Source organism: Propithecus coquereli, unplaced genomic scaffold (genome assembly GCF_000956105.1).
Source record: "Propithecus coquereli isolate 6110/MARCELLA unplaced genomic scaffold, Pcoq_1.0 Scaffold127, whole genome shotgun sequence".
NCBI lineage: Eukaryota > Metazoa > Chordata > Mammalia > Primates > Indriidae > Propithecus > Propithecus coquereli.
In genome coordinates this window covers 1,509,396-1,530,466 of record NW_012136858.1, presented here as the reverse complement: position 1 = coordinate 1,530,466, position 21,071 = coordinate 1,509,396, and the positions used below count along the sequence as shown (strand labels likewise).

The following is a 21,071-nucleotide window of genomic DNA, read 5'->3' as shown; positions in this document are numbered from 1 at the left end:
AGCCATCTTCTTGTCTAGTTGTTATGTATATTCTTCATTGGAAAACCTGTCATCTCCATTATGATGAGTCCCAAATGGGACTCAGTCCTTACCTCTCCTCTGAGCTTCAGTATTGCATGTCTTAGTTTTTGTAGCCACTGAAATTTAGATACCACATTCTTACCTAAAACTCAGAATTTCTAAAACTGAACTTTTAAACGTACCCTTCCTAATCTCTTTATTTTTGTTTATATATAATTAGTCTTTTAAACCTAAAACCTCACTTCATTTTCAGTTGTTCATCTTCCTTAAACCCACAGCCAGTCAGAAATGAAGTTCTGTTGACTCATTCTCATATTCTTTCAACAGTGTCCCTTGTTTCATTCCCACTTCTGCCTCAAGAATGTCAGATTTAGTGTCTTTACAGTTCATTTAGTAATTAGACATGTTCAGCCTTGTGATCCTTCTCTCTTGTCTTGAACAGCTACTGAAATGCTGCTCTGCTTTACTTATGTTGACTTCACAGATAGATTGTATTAAGAATGTGTTTTCTCTTCATATTAAAATAATCATTCAAGACATAATCTTTTCATTAAATTTTAAAATGATAGTCTAACTTAGAAGTAGAAAAGGAGAATTGTACCTTTTTATATTAAGGGCCTCACTTTCTAAAGCAATGGAAGTGTATATTTTTGCCTTAAAACATTCTAGTCTTAAGCGGCCTTTATTCAGCATTGTTGTGAAAACTGCTCTCGTTAACATGACAATCTAGAAGATAGACATGCAAGACAGTATCCTAATTGTCTTAAGGCAGGTATGTGTTTTGTTTGTTTACTAGAAAGTGCTAGGAATTAACCTTAAAAATATGTTGTGGGTTAATTTTAATTAAGGACTTCATAACCAATACTTTACATCTAATGTTGGAATCCATATTGGTGCTACAAATCTTCACAAATGTTTTATTGCTGTAAGAAAACTCTGACTTGTAAGTAAGCTGTTTTCCTTACTAATGGTCATTAATAATAGTCCATGTAGTTTCCATGTAGAAACTCTCAGTTTGTCTCTCAGAGACGAGATTCCTTTTCATTTGGTTTCTTTCCTAGGACAATTATCCTTTGAACGTTAACACTAATATCTCAAAGGTAACTTACCACAGTTTTACAAAGACTGATATTGCAAACATCAAATTTGATCATTTCAAATACTGAAAATCAACATATGTTATCCTTAATATGAAAGAGAGGTAGAGCCTCGTTTTGGAGCAACCAATCCCTCGGTAAAAGTGTTAATTTCCCTAACCCTGGGCAGGTCTCTAAGGGGAAAGGGAACCTCATAGCTGTGCCTGTATCAGTAAAATCGTACATGTTGCCTTTCTGTCATTACCACTATTATAGAAACAATTATGAGATTATAACCTAAAGCCACAATTATTGAATGTTTTCTATTGCTGACTCCTAAATTATTATGAAAGATACAAACCATTTTAAAAGCATCCAGCAGAGACAGAGAAAAGTTGCTTAAACTTTTGGAGTACTGGTTCTAAATGGAAATTGAGATTATTTAGTTTGATTTCTCTTTTGTGTTCTGCTGAACATAATGGTGCAAAAATATAAACTTAGATTATACTAAAGAGAAGTAATTTATATATTTGGAAGAAATTTATGTGAAGATTGTTTAGGAAGAGAGAAAGAAGCTCATGCCTGTAATCTCAGCACTTTGGGAGGCTGAGACAGGAGGATTGCTTGAGGCCAGGAGTTCGAGACCAGCATGGGCAACATAGCAAGACCCTGTCTCTATAAAAAATATAAAAATTAGCCAGGCATGGTGGTACATGCTTGTAGTCCTAGCTACTCAGGAGGCTGAGGCAGGAGGATCACTTGAGCCTAGGAGTTCGAGGCTATAGTGAGCTATGATCATGCCACTGCACTTCAGCCTGGGTGACAGAGGGACACCCTGTCTCAAAAATAAATAAATAGAGAAGTATGTTTTACTAGAATAAGTCCTTATTTTCAAATTTTTAAACTAAAAAGTATTTGCTCCTTTATAACACCATGAGTCTATGTATAGCATTAGAAAACAAGATAGAGTGGATCAAGAAAATATCCTCAGATTTGGTCATTTTTTTAAAAAGACTCTTTCTCTCAAATCTTAACAAGTAGAAAACAGTACGTGTTTGTTTTCTTGATCTTTTCACTTCCCTTAAATACCCTACAGGGGAGGTCCATGTTAAAAGTAAAATTACCCAAAGACTGTCAACAGAAGGTAATGAGTAGCTGCTCTTGATAATCAGTTCTTTGTGTAATTATATGTTATTAAACTTTCCTTGCGAAAATTAAAAATACTTTTGAGGTAGTAAAATTACATGCTGAATGAAATAACTCTCAAGTATGAGAAAATATAAAAATAGCATGTGTTTAACCATGTGCATATATAAAATAATGAACTTAAAAAGAAGATTCTGGTCCATCAGGTAGAATCCTGAGTTGCCTGGGAGCTGTTGTAGACATTGGCCTACTGTGTCTCCATCTGCAACGTCGGTTATCGGCTCACCGAGTCCATGAACGAATGACGAAAACACTGATAAAAAGTGCTAGTTTTCTTCAAGGCATGTATGGGAAAAACACTCTCATACTGGAATTATAATGGAGCCGCAGTACCTCAATGACTATGAATTCTAGTCTTGGGAGTGCAAAAGAGAACAGTGAAATGATCCTCTGTTTTTCTGTCCAGAAAGCAAAACGTTGAGAAAGAAGACATGATTACAGACTAGAAAGTCATGAAGGGTCTGGTAAACCAAATGTTTTTCACAAAACTCTACTATTTTATAACTAAAAGACTCACCCTAATGTTTGAAAAAAATAATTTATTACCAATAAAATCAAGTATCAATTTATACAGAACATAGAAGATTTAAAGAATTCTTTAACTCGGGAGGGTTTACAGATTTTTACTTTATAGCTGTGGTCCCCAACCCCGGGACCACAGACTGGTACTGGTCCATGGCCTGTTATGAACCCGGCCGCACAGAAGGAGGTGAGTGACAGGTGAGCACGCGAAGCTTCATCTGTATTTACGCGCCTCCCCCCACCCCTGCATGCATCACTGTATAAACTCCGCCTCCTGTCAGGTCAGCGCAGGCATTAGATTGTTACAGGAGCGCGAACCCTACTGTAAAGTACACATGGGAGGGATCTAGGTTGCTCCTTATGAGAATCTAATGCCTGATGATCTGAAGTGGAGCTGACTAGCGCTGGGGAGAGGCTGCAAATACAGATTATCATTAGCACAGAGGTTTGACTGCACAATAAATGTAATGTGCTTGAATCATCCTGAAACCGCCCCCGCAAAGGAAAAATTGTCTTCCATGAAGCCAGTCCCTGGTGCCAAAAAGGTTGGGGACCGTTGCTTTATAATATATCAATCATTTATAGTGAACTAATAAAATAAAGATGCTATGGAATGCAGTCATAACTTCAGAGATTATGAGAAAGAATTTGCTGTTATTTTCCAAGATAGAATATTGGGATATATGGATCATGAATTTAACCTGTTGTGACAGTTCATATATTCCTCTACTGTAATTCTATTTTCATTATTTCAGTTGTTTCCTGTGGGACACATGATTATCTTGTCTTTCTTAAACTATTCAGGCTCCCCTTGTTAAGGTATTTTATTTCCTCGTATAGGTTTTAGTGCCAAGTGTTTTGATTCAAACATTAATTTAAGCTTTAAGTAGTAAGCTTAACGTAAGCTTAGAAGAAAATAGAATATAATACTCTTTTCCAATTGCTTATCTCTTTATCTCTTGTAGAAAAGTTTTTTGAAATGAAGAAAGGACAGTGTAAAGATGCTCTAGAAATTTACAAACGATTTCTAACTAGAATGACACGGGTGTCTGAATTTCTCAAGGTTGCAGAGGTAAGTAATATTAAGTTGTGTTGGCAATATAATTTTTAAAACATTAACTCCTGTATCTGGAGTACATAATAGAAGGTAAAATATCGCGAGACATTCTGCCACAGAGTCAGTGTATTAGGGTTGGAAGTGACTCATCCCGCTTCCCACTCACTCCTGCATCCCAGTCAAATGAGCATTCTGCATTCACATCAAAGTGTCGTGGACAATAAGCTCATCTGCTGCTTTGCAGCGTGGTCCATTGCTCCATCCCAGCTAATGGCTGTCTTTTATTGTAAGAAAGTGCTTCCTTTTTATTGAACCCAAGATTTGCCTTTAGAAAAGCCCGTCCATTGTTCTTACTGTGTAAATAATAAATCATAAATTCTGACTTCTTTACCTCCTCAGTGATTTAAACACAATGAAAAATCAAAAGATATAATTCATTTTATTAATATAAAGTTTACAAATTATTTCTTAAGGATATTTCTTTATACCTAATCACAATAAATATGTAATCATATATTTGGTGTTCCTGGGGTTATCTCTAAGTTGATGTTTTCTCTTATGAAATCCAATTATTGATTTATATTGATACTGGAAATTATGACATAGTTATTACAGTCCTTTGGCAGGATGAAAAATGGATTTTTATCTTACATCTCTGCTAACTGTTTGCTAGAGACGGACCAAAGTGTTGTGTGAAAGAGGTTCTGAGGCTTGACAAAAAACATACAATGCTGTGGATGTGGGACATTCCTGCCATGTTTTTGCTTTTTTTTTTTTTTTTTTTTTTGAGACAGGGTCTCCCTGTGTTGCCCGGGCTAGACTGCAGTGGCATCATCATAGCTCTCTGTAACTCAAACTCCTGCCCCCAAGTGATCCTCCTGCCTCAGCCTCTTGAGTAGCTGGGACTACAAGTGCTCACTACTGCACCTGGCTAGTTTTTCTATTTTTTGTAGAGATGGGGTCTCACTCTTGCTCAGGCTGGTCTCAAATTCCTGGCTTCCAGCAATCCCCCCGCCTCAACCTCCCAGAGTGCTAGGAGGCGTGAGCCCACGCCTGGCCCCATGTTTTTGCTATTTTTGTCATTTTGAAAATATTATTGTAAGAATAAGCATTTTATACATGTGATTTCAAAAGTACTATACTCCATGCATTGTCTTTCGAATCCCTTTTGTTCACAGGAGTAATAATAGTGACATTCAAATTCTAAGACCAAAATAATATCACAAAATGCTGATTCTTGAGCTTTGACCCATATAGCATATAATAAGAATAAAAATCTTTTTTAAATATAATAAGAGAAACAAAAGATAAAGATTAGCTCCTATAAATTATACATTAAAGCATGTTCATGTGTATTTCCTCATGGGTTTATCGATGTTGACAGTCTATATAAGGAAGGATAGAATTGCTCGAAATTTTTTTTTTGCTGGTACCAAGGTTTTATTTTGACATGTAAAATTTTTACTTTTTGTCTGTTGACACCTCATGTTAGCACAGGCCCAATTCAGGCCATTGAGAAGGAAATATACAGAAATAAGATGTCATTTTGGGAGTCTGTCTTTAAATGACTGGATAATAAATATTTTTTTATTTGAAGATTGTGATTAAGACTTTTTCATAGAATGGATACTAATTTACAAAATTATTTTTAATAGAATAAACATTAAATCACAATGGGATAACCATAACCATTTGGATTTTCTTTCACATTTAAATTGCATTGTTCATAATCCAAACCCTGTTTGAATACTAGTGTTGAGTGGTTTGGTTATGATTGGCTAATACAGACATTTTTCGGAAAATGTACAAACCTCCTCTCTCTACCAAACAGCACTCATGTGGTCTGTATATGGACTCATACTCAATAACTACCCTATAGTTAGTACTGTTTGCCTGAAGAGTCTAAAGAAGACTTGTAGAATACATTTTAAAAACACAACTATATTTATTGGCTATTTGGCAAATATTAACAATGAGTTGTCCATTATTAAAGAAAAGGTAGAGTAGTTGAACAATTTCTATAGAAATATTCAAATTTCCTGAAGAAACTGCTTGAAGTACAGAAAACCTACCATGTCTTGGATTCTTATACTGAAGTCTCCTAAGACAGACAATTAGAACTTTGTAAAATCCTTATTTTACAAAAAGTATTTAATGAGAGGTATTCCTGTTAAACGCCCTTCTTTTTTATAGAACCAAGTTATTCTTAGTTTGCTGTTCTAAAATAAATATCAGACTCGTAGGCATGATGTCTTCCAGAATATTTGCAGACAGAAAGTGATGAGATTTTTGTAATACTCTTCACCTAATCCTCCAACTACGTTGTGGTTCAGAAGTTCAGAGCAGTAAAATAGAAATGTTGAGGAGGAATTCCTAAGTTATGTCTTTTAACAGAATTATCCATTTAATGGAAACATCACTGTTTCCTAAAATGATTTCAGTATTAAGGATTCATAATATTTTCATTTTAAAAATACATCTTTCATTCATATTCATATTTTTTAAATGGATCCTCTAAAGAGGTATTAAAATGTGGACGTAAACAGAATGAAGTTGTTTTAGTTTATAATCTCTATAATTTGTAATAATGTAAGTGAGTTTAGGGAAGCACCAATGGCTTACCTGTCTGTAGCCAGAGTTCAGTCATTAGACAGTAAAGTCTGGCATTCTGGATTCCAACATAAGCTGATCCAGAGGGATGAGGGCAAGTGCTCTACACCAGTGGTCTTAACAGCATTGACTTTGCCCCCACCTCTTCCTCAGGGGACAACATCTACAGACATTTTTGGTTGTCACATTGGGAGACGGTGGCTACTAGCATCCAGTAGATAGAGGCCAGGGTTGCTGCTAAACCTCTTATGATGCACGTGACAGCCCCCAACAAAGAATATCCTCCCAAAATGCCAATAGTGACAAGGCTGAGAAATCCTGCTCTAGCCATAGAAAAGGCAAAGGAAAGAAGGTAGTTCAGCATTTGACATATAAATGAATTTTCCGATCTCAAGTTTGCCTTACTGTCTTGGTAGGAGCCCAGCACTTTTGCTTCATGTGTTTGCGTCTACGCTTCCATCAATATAATCAAAGTACTTCATTTCTCAAGGAGAGAAACTTTGGTTTAACCCACTTTGTTTCTTTTAACCTCAATTTCATTATTTATATAAAGTGATAGAATTGAACTTATAACTTGTATTTTTCCCCATCTTTTTACTTTGAATAATTTTCAAACCTACAAAATAATTGATATAGTATAATGAACACATATGCTCTTTCATTGATTCACATTTATTAATATTTTTCCATATTTGCTTTTACTCCCTTTCTCTCTCTCCCTCATCCTCACGCTACCAAAATTACCAACTTGAATATGCTTTTACCCAGTAATTCCACTTCTACAAATGTGTACTATAGATGCAAAATGGTATGCGCAGCATTGCTTACAATGGCAAGAGATTGGAAGCAACTTTAATGTCCATTAATAGATAACTTATTAAATAAACCATAGGACAAGGAAGTTCTATGCAACTGTTTCAAAAATGAGGATATTTTGTGTATGGGTATGGATATATCTCTAAGATATATTGTTAAGTGAAAAATGTAAGTCTGTTGTATATAATATGCTGTAATTTGTATAACAGTGGGGAAATAAGTATATATTTGTATATTTCATATTTCCTTGAATATATGTAAAGAAACTCAGGAAGGATACATAAGAAACTAACAAAGTGGTTCTCTCTATGGGAGAAAAGGTGGAAACTATACCCTGAACAGCTTATTAAAACTAAACAATCATTCCCTGTCCAGAGCACTTACTGGACATAATTATTTAAATTTAGTCTAAGCAGTGTTCTATCTACATTTTTAGCTACCATTAATCATGGAGGATACCTTTAAATTTTATGCTTCAATTTATTTTGTATTCTAATAAAATTCTATATATTTGTTATATCTAGATTTATTAATGAAATCTTGCTCTATTATTTTGAGTGAAAAACTGCATAAGAAGTATATGTTCAAAGTGAAATCAATATACGTAAAGTAACGATTCTTTTACATTAGACTGGGCTGTTGTTTTAACTAATCATGTAGGTGATCTTCCATTAAATGTAAAAAAAAAAAAAAGTAATTTTAAAAATTCCACTAAGGGCCAGGCACAGTGGCTCACGCCTGTAATCCCAGCACTTTGGGAGGCCGAGGTAGGAGAATCGCTTGAGGCCAGGAGTTTGAGACCAGCCTGGGCAACATAGCCACCCCTATCTCTACAAAAAATTTAAAAGTTAGCCAGGTGTGGTGGTGCATGACTGTAGTCCCAGCTACTCAAGAGGCTGAGACAGGAGAATCTTTTAAGCCCAGAGATTTGAAGCTGCAGTGAGCTATGATCACAGCACTGCACTCCAGCCTGGGTGACAAAATGAGACTACGTCTCTGAAAAACAAAAATCCACTAAGTAATTTCTTATTTTTTTAATCCACAGCAAGTTGGTATTGATAAAGGTGACATTCCTGACCTCACACAGGTAAGTGACTCTCTCAGTGGGAGATACAGTATGCATGAAATTATTACTCCATATCTTGCCACAAGTGGGCATAAGTCTTGTAAGCATTTAATACATTGTGAATTTAGGCCAACGAACTTTCTTGGAAATTATTCTACCTTACTAAGTTTTCTAGCTATTGAATATATTTCTGGAGGTAATAGGAAGATTTTCCTGCCCTGATGATACAAGTTTTTTCTTTAAAGGCAGTTGAATGTTTACTAATTGAGCTCATCTTTTCATTCTTCACCTCAATCAAAAGGAAACCTTAAACAATGTTAATAAAAAGTGCTTTAGCTATGAAAAGTGACCCTTCGTAGACATGATAATCAGAACATTAGAACTTTCCTCCTGATTGTTTTACTAGTTTCTAGCATGTGCCAGCTACGAAGGAGGGCCATGAATAGGGAACACTCTGATGTTGTAGTTCAACTACACTGATTCTTGTCTCCCTTATAAAGTGAAAGAATTTCCATGTATAAAATAACCTTTTTAAAAAAAGTAGTAGTGGTAAATAAGTCATTTTTCTGGGGCTCATCTAGTAAGTGACACCAATAGTGAGGTTTCTTTATCAATCCTTTCATCTGTCAAAAGGGTGCAGCGTATGGCCCCTAAGATATAGAATCCAGGTCACTCACAGGTACGGCATATTGTATGACTTTTCTCATAATTGGCAGGACTATATTTAATCATTTCATTATGATAAATTTCTGTTCCAAACATGTCCTTTAACTAGAGATGTTGTTGTGGAGGTGATGGGAGAAAGCATAGAGCTGCTATCGTATATACCAGTAATGAATAGATGAATTTTCTGTCTTTGTAGATAAAGATAGTCATTGTAATAGAAGAAAATTGTCATGATGAAGATATTCACTTTTTAATAATATCAGACTGTGTTTAGTGATTTGCTATCCTTATAATGCCTTGAAATATTTCTATATTTAAAATAATTTTAATCCTTAAATTTTTATTAACAATTAGGGAAATCAAAGAAATGGTCTTCTGTATTTGTATTATTAAAATACCAATTAAATGTCAAAGTTCTTTATAAATGAAATTTGTAGAGCAACTCAGAACATGATGGCATATTTTTAGTTTAAAAGTTGGGAGATAGCTCTTTCTAGTAGACAGAATATTAGTATAAAATATTTCTGCTACTGTAGTTTGAGTAGACACATACATGAATAAGATATTGGTATCATTTTGGTTATGGCTAAAAATTAAATGTGCATAAATCAAGTACCATTAAAAATCTCTTTCTTAGATATAGATTTAGCTTTGTAATACTGTAATAAAAATCAAAGTTTTCATTTAAATTATTGAGTTATAATAAACATTTACATTGCATTTTTTGAAAATAACCCAGATAAATAATACATGTTAACTTTTAAGGCATTAAAATATTTTGCTCAATTAATAGCTTCTAGAAATTGCAAATCATGTTTGTTTCAACTTTATAGACACTCTTACTGTGGAATAAAAAAAAAACTAGATGTTTCGTTAAGGAGTGGCTCTTAGTTAAGAAGAAAATAGGTCCTCATTTGTCTCACTTAGTTTGGGCAGAGTCTGAATGGATATGAGGAAAGATTTAAAGAACTGCTTAAATTCCTTTTTGTTTTTAAAATTAGAAAATGATAGTATATCATTGAAAGAAGGATTTATATACTTGGGTTTAATTTTTAATGATATTATAATATTCACAATGATTTATATAATCTCCTCTCAAGAAATCCAGAAACATAATATTTTATTTGATGATATAAGATGTGTGTTTTCATAATTTGGGGAATAGAGACTCTACCCTCAAAGAAGATAATGTCTTGCCCTGAGTCTAATAGGAAACAATTCTGTGACAGAAATTTATTAAAATCTGTTAGCACTCTATCCTCTGCTTTCATTATGACCCTAAAAGCCACATAAATTTCAATATTTACATTTGTATTCAAAATAAATATTCAAAATATTCTTCTTCATACAAAAATTCCTCTAATCCAATTCTCCAGTGTTTATTTAAATCCCAATACAAGAGCATGCTTCTGAAATTTCTTAATAAGTAACGTAATTGTGGTTTCTTTTGGGATTGTGAGCTACATAGAGCCCCCTTCCAGAGGTCTCATGGAGGTCTCTAAATGAACTAGAGATTTAGGCCCTTTATGACAGTACCGTCATGTCTGAGCTAGAATATAAGCTGTTCTGGGGTTAATCCTTTAAACAGTGTTCAGTCCTTAAGACCAGGATTAATCTAGAGATGGGTCAGAAGTATCAGGTTATACGGATTCCGTTCAGCTCCTCTGGTGTCTGTGGCCACCATGGCAATGAAAAAAAAAATTCCTCTTAGAAAAGAAGGGTAAAGAAGAGATGGAGACCAGAAGGGCTCCCTATTGACTGGGAGTAGGAATAGGATGCTCATAACTAAAAAAGGATTAGAATTCCTCTTGCAGCAAAATGGAACAGAGGAATATCACGGATATCTTTATAAATTGAATGTGTATCTTTCAGGTTAGAGAATGCATGATAAACACCAGCACAATCATCTGTAGCCATTTTTAAATTGTGCATATAGTATCATCATTATTGCATTTAAATTATTCATGGATATCAATGAAATTTTTAAAAGACATTCAAAAGTACTGTTTTGAATAAGAAATAAATATGATACTAGAGCTGAAATATTTCTCCTCAGCACTTTCAAGTGGTTTCTTAGAGCTGATGATTAAAAATTTTAATGCTCTTTTGATTTATTTTTTGTTTGGTTTTGATGATGCTTTATAATCCAAAGCATCTAAATTGTAGATAGATGCTTTCCTTTGGATCCTGGGCTCACAATCAGCTATGAATTTGTTCCAAGAAAAGAATTTTTTAAAATATTGTTTCCTGTTTGAGGAATGTGTGCATTCCAAATGTAAAATATCTCCATTTATGAAAAATATCTTAGGTTTTGTTGTCAGGAGTTATGGTTGATCTGAAAACTACTGGTAAAGAAAAGTCTCCTTTTAAAGATTATACCACTGATGAATCGGTAACTGACATGTTGCTATCTATTAGCTTTCACAGGCTAACTCTTGTTCTTTGGATTGGTGTTCCCATTTGATTGGTCTATTGACTTTGGCATTTTTTTAAATGAGCAACTAAAGATATTACGAATTATACTTTGTTGTCTTAAGTCCCTTCTACAGCAGCAGAGGCATTCTCAAAGTTTTGCTCCTTGGAAACTTAAGACAGTTTTCACTTATTGTCTGCGTGCCAGGGTGTCCTTAGTGCCATAGATACAGTTAAGAAGGCAGACATTCCTGCCCTCCTAGATATTACTATCAAAGTACTTTTTTTTCCCTCCAAAGACAGTTGAGGAATTTATTTCTCTTAGATTTCACATGTCCTTATAAGAGATATAAATTATGAAGCCCTTTTAAATCTCTAGGAAAAAGTGCTCCAAACTTAATTTTATGTGCAGTGTATTGCTAAATAACTCCCCTTGAGATAAAAGTCAGTTTTATAGTCTTGTATTGCTTGGTCAGATTTCTCTTTCAGCTATTGTGATTTGTGTGCTGCCTTACTTTTTTTAATTTTCTTACCTAAATTATTAAGAAACTTTACAAAAAGAAAAACTGCAAACTATCTTCCTGGGTTTTTGTTTTGTCTTGTTTTGTTTTGTCTTGTTTTGTTTTCAATAACTAAGAAACTTTATAAGAGAGAATATTACCTCTTTTTTGTTATCCCATATTTGTTACGCTCTCTTTTGTGACTATAAATGGCATTTATTTTTTTTAAACAGTGTTTTAAATTTAGGTTTAGCAAAACATCACCCTTCTTTTACATTTCATTAAACATTCCGAGGATCTAAGTCTGTTAACTGGAAAGAAGTTCTATGGCTCGATATATATATTTTTTTCCTTATTGTGATCTCAACGAAAAAAATGGAAATACAAAAAGTTTAAACTTAAATGCCCAGGCCTCCTAGTTTCCATCATTATCATTAGTGACAATTAATATGACAATTTTTAAATTATCAGATGTAAATTCATCTAAAAATTCTGAAGCCATTTATGTTTTCTTCCTTTTAAAGTTACATTCTTTATTCAATGAGCATTTCTCTATAGTTTATAATCTGGTATATAGAACAAAATTTCCTTTATCTCTTTTAAAAATATATTTTTAAAGCTTAGAAGTATATTCCTAGGTGTAGTTTACTGAAATTTGTTGAATAAGTTCATTTTAATCTGAAGTATATTTTAAAATCCTAATTTTTATAATTTTTTAAATTTATTAATCCTCTGATAATTTGTTTTTTCACTATATAGTCTAAAACTCTTTGACTTTGATCAGGTTAATATTTTTGTTCACTTAGTAATTTACATTTATAACGATCACATGATTACATATATAATAATCATATAAATGTTAAGACAGTTTGTCTATTAGTGAAATGAAAATGAATAGTAAATACATGTCCTAAATTTTCAAAATTAAAAATTTTTAATAAGAATTTTATTTTAATTTGTCATTAAAGTTACAATGTAAAAGGTATAGTTATATGAACTTCTTTGAATTCTGTGAGCTATTAAGCACTTAGCATAGTTACTTTGAAGTCCTTCAAAATTAATTTCACATTAAGAACAATTGTTGATCTGTAAGTATAGGTATATATTTCATTTGTCAAATGCTATTGTTTGAATGCCTATGCTTCTGTTAAGGTCTGTTTTACAAACATGAAATTAAAATTATTTTACAAAGATGAAATTAAATCTCTAATGCTTGAGGAATAGATTGGATGGAATATTTGTATGAACCTATTATTTCTCCTTCTAATATACAGTAAAATACCATCACTTTATATTGCCTAAAATTTTATTTATAAAAAGAAACATGAACATACTTTTTTAGTAAAAGAGTTAAAATATATTAAATCTGCCAATACACAGTACTCTATTATATTATTACATTATATTTGTTATAGTTACTTTATTATATATATAAATTAAATAGCTCAATGATAAAAAATCTTAATTATTATTGAATGTTAGAATTGTATTCTTTTCCCCACAACTCTCACTTGCCCCCCCTTTTAAAATATATTAATAGTAACAATTTTTCCTAATATTTCAGTCAAATGTGGATAAGTGAGATTTTACTGTATTTTCAAATTTATGTAAATTTGTATTTGGGCACTTATATTTTTGACTTGGATACAAATACCTATTCCTTTTTCACTGTGTGTGGGAAGGTGGTAGTGAACTTGATTTGAGTTTATTGCGTATAACTAACATCTTAGTAAAAGTCTGTGCAATGTAATCTCTACACTGAAACCATGCTGTAATGCTGTTTGTTATGCAGTGGAGTTTAGTGTATTTAAGATGGGCCTAAGAATCCATGGAATTTAAATACGTAAATACAAAAAAAAACTAGAATTAAATTATATCACATATATATTGTATATTGGGATCCATCCGCAGACTTCCACTGTACAAAGTTACAGTGATGTTACAGTGTGTTTACTTCGGAAAAAAAAAAAAAAAATGCAGACATTTATTTTTACTTTTTTATTGTAGGCTCCCAGCAGTCTTATGGAGACCCTTGAACAGCATCTAAATACATTAGAAGGAAAGAAACCTGGAAACAAGTATGCATTAGTTGTATATTCTAAATAAGATGAAAAATACTAGAGTGGTTCTTTATAAGAATGAAATTTATTGTGGTACAGCAGATACCACTACAGTTTTAGGGTATGCTTTATTGTAATTTTTCTGGGTTCCCTCAGAACCCCTGCCCTTTCTATTATGATAATGTAACCTCATGTATAGGTAATCTATCTGCAGGCTAATGCAGCAAATTAATAGATTGTACCTGTATTGACTGAACCTACAGCTTTATATATTAGCCCTTACTTAGAAGGAATTCATAATATATAGAAAAAGAGGCCAGGCACAGTGGCTTAGGCCTATAATCCCAACACTTTGGCCTAGGTGGGAGGATCACTTGAGGCCAAGAGTTTGAGACCAGCCTGGGCAACATAGAAGTCAGCCAGGCTTAGTGGCACACGCCTGCAGTCCCAGCTACTTGGGAGGCTAAGGCAGAAAGATCACTTGAGCCCAGGAGTTCGAGGCTGCAGTTAGCTATGATCACACCACTACACTGCAGCCTGGGCAAGAGAGCAAGACACTGTCTCTAAAATAAAACAAAATAAAATGAAATAATAATAAAAATAAACAGTTGCTCATGACTAAAAATTGAAGCTGTTACCATTGGACATGAGTGAAAACAAGCACAATTTCACAGGCAGCCTGAAATACTCTGTTCCCAACCCCATGTGAAAAAAGCGAAGCTCTCGAGTATAATTTTCTGGACTCCAGTCTCTCCCCACTTGAACCAGGCATGGTATGCTACTGTCAGTTAACTCAGAGATCCTAGAGAGTAGCAATCAAGTAGTGATAAGAGCAATTTTACTAGATTTTCATACCTTTGTGTTTGGGTTCTTATATTTTTGACTATTTTTCCTCACTGTCTACAAAAAAAAAAAAAAAAAGGCCAGGTTTCATTTTTTTCCAGCAGGTGTAAAACTTGTTTATTCACAAGACCTGGTGCTGTCCCGTCTTTATGTCTTATTTAGTCTATAATTCTGCTGACCTCGAATGCCTACCCCTCTTGTCCTGCCTGTGTGAATCTATGTATCCTGGGAGGTCCATCTCCAGTCCTCCCTTCTCACGAAGCCTTCCGTAATCATGAACTGCCCTTGCCCTGTATTGAGGCCATTTTTTTCCCATATGTGCTTTAAATAGATTTTCTGGATTTAAAGTTTAGGGACTAGTTTATACTTCATTATCTCTACCTAAACACTTAATGTAGGTCTTTCTACAGAGACAGCTTGAAATATTTCCTGGTGACACCAGCTTTATGTTTATTCCATTTAAGCTGACAGCAGGAGTTAGCAGAGACAGACAGTGAACTGATCATTGCAGGGCTGTAGGCTGGTCATAGATTTTTACCTATGATAGAGCTACTACAATGCAATTTCTTTCTGACTCTCTTCCCTCTGTGCGTTTTCAAAATGTAGGCTTATAACTCGATGTTACTTTTTTGCTGGTTATTTTGCTAGCTAAATGTTTTTTCTGTTGTCTTTTCCAAGTTAGTATAGAAATTATTGCATGTCTTAAATTTTCACTGACAAACAGCAGTATGAGCTTTCCAGGCAATGACGGCAGAGCTGTTTGGAACGATGGACGGCAGGTCCTCGCAGGACTCTGTCACATTTGTTTCCACAGTCCAGGGTCAGCCCCAGTTTCAGTGTGGCGGAGGATAATCAGACTTGACATGAGAGTACATTACATTCCAATAAAAGATGCCCACTTCCAGTTATTGCTGGAACCACCCTCTATCAGGGTATCTGGGAAGCCAGATGAGTTGGCTAGGATTTAAGTAAATGAAAGCGAGAAGCTGAGAAATGTCCCTGCTCCTGTGGCAGACAGACTTCTTTAGCGAAGGCAGTGTGCACATCCCCTGGAGTTAGAGTCTCTCCCCCGTGCAGTCCTGGATGCGCAGTGCAAGTCGACTTCTCTGCACTCTTTGCCCTTCAAGGCCCCTCACACCCTGCACAGGGCCACGCTCTTCCCTTGTTTTTTTCTTGAATCTGCCAGTGCTGCAGTTACCTGAGAAGCCTCCTTCTCTAGCTAGAGTGGGTCTCATTAGCCCTAACTTCAAATCTAAATTCACCCCCTTTTGGCCACTACAAGCTATTTTTCAAAAAATTAGCTATGGACATTTAATTACATTTCTAGAGAAGTAAAATTTAAAAAACTCAATAATCTTCCATTTTGAATTACCTATTGCTTAGACTGATTTTTCTTTCTCCTTTAAAATCATTTTATGCTTGTCAAATTTCTTGTCTGAATTGGCCAAGACCACATTTGAACTTGTCTTTTGCTTATTCCCTATTTTTAAAATAAATGAACGACAATAGTTAACTATTTTCTTCTTTGTATGTTTGTGCTTACCTGGGAACTTAAGTGAAGGGTGAGTACTGTATGGAGTGACTTTTTTGCATTTGGTAATTACTAAAAATGCAAAAAACACTCTTAAGATTCCACATCTGGTATTTAGAACAGTTAAAACTGATTTCTGCCCCTTCTACACAGCTGTGTTTTTTCATTATGCTTTATTTTTGTTTCCCAAGGTGACTGGCATAAATAGTTTTACTTTCTTTTGGTCTTCTTGGATCAAGACTAACAATCTCTCTTAGGTGTATATATATTCCTCTCAGATTTTAGAAATCAAAGATTTTTCACTGGCTTAGTAAACAAACAAAAGATTTCCCCATGACATATGGCAGAAGTGCCAAAAGACAGTTTTATAAAGAAATTTGATGATTTAAAATTGTTTTCTTTGTCTTCTAGTAGCAGTGTAAAACTATTCTAACCTCTAAGTCAAGTATATTCCTAAAATGAAGCATTTGCAAATGTCTGCTACAAAAAATATGTACACCCTTTATATTTATCACCTTGTGTCCACTGATAATGACTTTTGCAATTGTATGCAATACTGTGTGATATAACTTTGTATATTGTTTGTTTCTATGATTCCACAGGAAAAAGAGAGAAATTTATTTCATTCTACTTGTGGGTTGTTGACTAAGTGTTAAGGGTCCGGGAAACCCAAGATAAGTCTTTTGTAATTAAAAATTTTGGAAGATGTAGATAGGTTTTTCACAATCTGTTTTTTGGGGGTTTTTTGGTGGGTTTTTTTTGGGGAGGTTGGGGGTTTTTTGGTTTTTTATGGGGGGGCTAGAATTTAAACTCAAAACAATGTAGAGATTATTATTGCAAATCAAATAAGAAGTAATAAATTTCCTCTTTTAACAGCTTCCTTGGCATTTGCTATGTTCATAGTAAAAACCCATGAATTTGTTTGTAGTATTTTACAGAATCTAGAATACATTATTATATAGGTCATTCATTTTCTTCTAAAATTATCTTGGTGCCTTGTTTTTGCCAACGTGGTTCACTATGAACTAAAGTTCTCTAGATGAAATTATTAATGTAAGTATTGGTCTTTTATAAGCATCATTGTCTATGTATAAAAGATTGTAGCATTTTCCTTCATAAAGGGCAATGACTAACAGTAGGGCAAAAACCAAGCAAGGAACATGTAAGAAGATGCAATGTCCATGTTGTGTAAGAGAGGAACAAATGTGCCAGTCTCATCTGTGCTTTTGGTGGGGCAGGTTGGAATGTGGAATGAGCACAGGCTCTGGGCAGCAGGTAGACCTGGATCAGTCTTAAATCCACTGTTAATGTATGATACTTGGGCAAGTTATTAACCTCTCTGAGCCTGGGAGCCTTCAGATTTTAATCAGTGATTAATGATGCTTTTTAAAGTTACAGCCCCATCGGAGTACCTCCTGTTCTCACCTTTTTTATTATATCATGACAAAAGCCAGATCTGGTTCATGGGAACAGAGGTCATAACATCCTGACAGTTTAGCTTCCCATAAAATAGTTTTTTAAATATTTCTGGTTAATTTATCGATTATAGAATGTATACATGAACATATTCTGATTTAAAAATTAAAATAATACAGAAAATGTCAGATGCTGTGTAAAGTGCTAGGGATATAGAACAATGAGATGAGTTCCTTCCCATCAAAGAACTTAACATCTAGTGAAGACAACAAATAATTAAGATATAATGCATTTAATAGTAAATGGGATGATATCTCAAGAAAGACAGTAGGGGATTTTCATTTGTTTACTTAATTCATGGGGTAATAGTATCACTTAGTAATAGTGGGTTCATGTGGGAGCTTGGCAAACTGATTCTTTTGCCAATTACGACTTTTCATACTTAGCTTTGTGTATGATATTCTTTAATACCAGGTAGAACAATTCTGTCATTTTTACTGTATCTTTATTCTTGCTCTTTGGTAGAAGATATGTTTTAAATTTTTATGTATTAATTTGGAAATATATTTCAAAAGTTCTTCCTCATTCTCAATTCTTTTTTCTGTGTTGGTGTTTTTCATTGTGTCAGTACTGCTCAGAATTGGTTCATGAAGGAGAAACAAATTAATTTAAATTAATTCATTCTTAGAAAGTAACCATGTCAAATGGCTTCTGTGTTTTCTTTGCAGAGTTCAGGCTCTGAATGTTCTATTGGATTTTTATTTAAATTTGACTCCCTTCCTTTTAGATAGATAGATAGATAGATAGATAGATAGATAGATAGATAGATAGTATAGATAGATAGATAGATAGATAGATAGATAGATAGATAGATAGATAGATATAAAGGGAAAAATGGTGGGAATAGAGAATTAGCTAAGGACTCACTAAAGACTTTTCAGCCTTATGCTGTACTAGATTTTTGAGGTCTTGAGTAACTTAACACAGATATAGAGAACACTAAGAATCCGTTATTTTAGTAAACCTTTGACATGAACAATATAGATAAGTGTATATCCTCACAGAATATGTTACTCTTAAGATAACGTTTAGCCAAACTATATATCACCAAATTGTTACCCTTATGCTTCTGTCTTTGTTACATAGCAGAAATCTCTGTATGCCCTTGCTTTATGTTATTTATATGCTTCTTAAGTAAAAACTGAATTTTTAAACAGGAAGTGGCAGGCATGTATCTGCAAATGAAATTGAATTTAAAAGATGTTAATCTGGCCTGTAATAGTGCTAAACTTTCTATGTCTAATAAGACAAAAATTCATAATATGGTATAAAATTCTGTTTACTAAATTTCTACTAATTTTGTTTTGCTACTGCTATGTGTGATATTTTCTCTGTAGATGAGTAGAAAGCCATCTTTGCCATTCAATAAAACCCTGAATATAGGCTGCTTATTGAAATTTGTTTTTGTCTTCTTTTTGTTTTGTTATTCATTTTTCTACCAACTCAGGTTAATAAAATGTGAGCTATTCAGCCAGTTGTTTCGGAAGCACTTTGCTAGTAATGATGTGCAACAAACAATGCTGACAGTAATCTAACTAAAAAAAAAATTTACGCCTTCCTAATTTTTTCTCACTCCCTTAGAAACAAGCATCAAAGTTGCTCTTCTTTATCAAGCACCCACTGGTTATAATGAGATGATGGGAATATTTTTCCTAAAGAGTTTTCATTACAGCCATGAAAACAAACAAACAACAACCACCAAAAAAAACAGACAAAATTCAGGAGTATGAATATGGAAGTTGAAACATTTCAGGCACAGGGCTTATAGAGCTCTATTTTTCCCTAGGGTTCCTATTTCTATGCATCACAACTGTGATTAACTGAGTAACAATGTACTTTAACCTCAGTGAATAAGGCCAGAGGTCTTTTTGGTTTTGGTTTTGGTTTTGTTTTATTCTTTTTTAATTCTATAAAGCGTGGTTTTTCTCAAGTCTCGGCAAAATTTTTAAAATTCCAATCTGGACAGTTCATTTTATGTGGATGTAGGCAATAAGGATGGATTCAAAAAATTTGTGTTGCTAGAGATACAGAAAATAATTTTGAATTTAAGACTTTCTGGTACTAGAAAATAAGTTCATGAAAAACATTGGAAGGGGTTATCATAATTGAGTAAAAGATAAAAAGATTTTTTTAAAAAATAGGTTGTCCATTACTTTAAAAGTCTGTTACTTACAAACAAGTCAGTGCTTGATCAAGTGATACCAAACTTAAATGTTTCTACAAATGTATTCACCTATATTCAGTTTTAATTTTTTTATGTTGTCTTTTAGATCTGGTGCTCCCTCTCCATTAAGTAAGGTAAGTTTGCTTTTTGGTTTTTTACCATTTTACCATCTTGGAGTGTACAGTTTAGTGGCATTAAGTATATTCACATTGTTGTACAACCATCACCACTATTCATTTCCAGATGTTTTTTATCTTCCAAAACAGAAAAACCATACCCACTAAACAGTAAGTCCCCATTTCTTCTCCCCCCAGTCTCTGGCAACCACCATTCTACTTTCCGTCTCTGTGAATTTGAATATTCTAGGTACCTCGTATCAGTGGACTCATACAGAATCTGTCCCTTTTTGACTGGTTTTTTTCACTTAGCATGTCTTCAAGGTTCAGCCATGTTGTAGCATGTGCCAGAATTTCCTTCCTTTTTAAAGTTGAATAATATTCCATTGTATGTATGAACCATGCTTTGTTCATCCATTCATCTGTTAATGCATACTTCAGTTGCTTCTACCTTTGGAGTATTATGAATAATGCTGTTGTGAATATAGGTATACAAATATCTGTTTGAGTGCCTGATTTCAATTCTTTTGGGTATATACCCAGAAGTAGAATAGGTGGGTCATATGGTAATTCTAATTTAAATTTTTTGAGGAAAGATCAGTTAACAGTTGTATGTATGTTCCTTTATATCAGTTTCTCAGTCCAGCGTGGTACAGTGTATGTGATTTAGTCTTCAGTTTGGACTACGTATTTTTAAAGTAGGAGAGATTTCTCATGTATTTATATTATACCTAAAGACAAATATATACTAGTTACAAAGCATTTTTACATAATTCTGAATCACAGCTCTGTGAGACAGGTAAGACATGATATTGTGTGTGTTTTAATGGTAGTGAAGTCAGTTGTAATTAGGTGCACAAGTATGCCTTTTAGACAGTCTACTCTAATAATTTTAATAACTCCTTCAGCTCTGCATCTCCTTTTTAACA

The 21,071-nt window shown here is 33.8% G+C and overlaps 1 protein-coding gene across 1 annotated transcript in view; it reads left to right on the top strand.

Moving 5' to 3' along the window:
- Positions 1 to 21,071, top strand: part of SNAP91 (synaptosomal-associated protein, 91kDa) — a 149,931-nt gene that overhangs the window by 62,063 nt on the left and 66,797 nt on the right. The window contains exons 7-11 of the mRNA XM_012638178.1: positions 3,791 to 3,897; positions 8,354 to 8,395; positions 13,960 to 14,030; positions 16,412 to 16,417; positions 20,133 to 20,160. Coding sequence (XP_012493632.1) covers positions 3,791 to 3,897; positions 8,354 to 8,395; positions 13,960 to 14,030; positions 16,412 to 16,417; positions 20,133 to 20,160 — 254 coding nt within the window. The remainder of the gene's footprint in view (positions 1 to 3,790; positions 3,898 to 8,353; positions 8,396 to 13,959; positions 14,031 to 16,411; positions 16,418 to 20,132; positions 20,161 to 21,071) is intronic.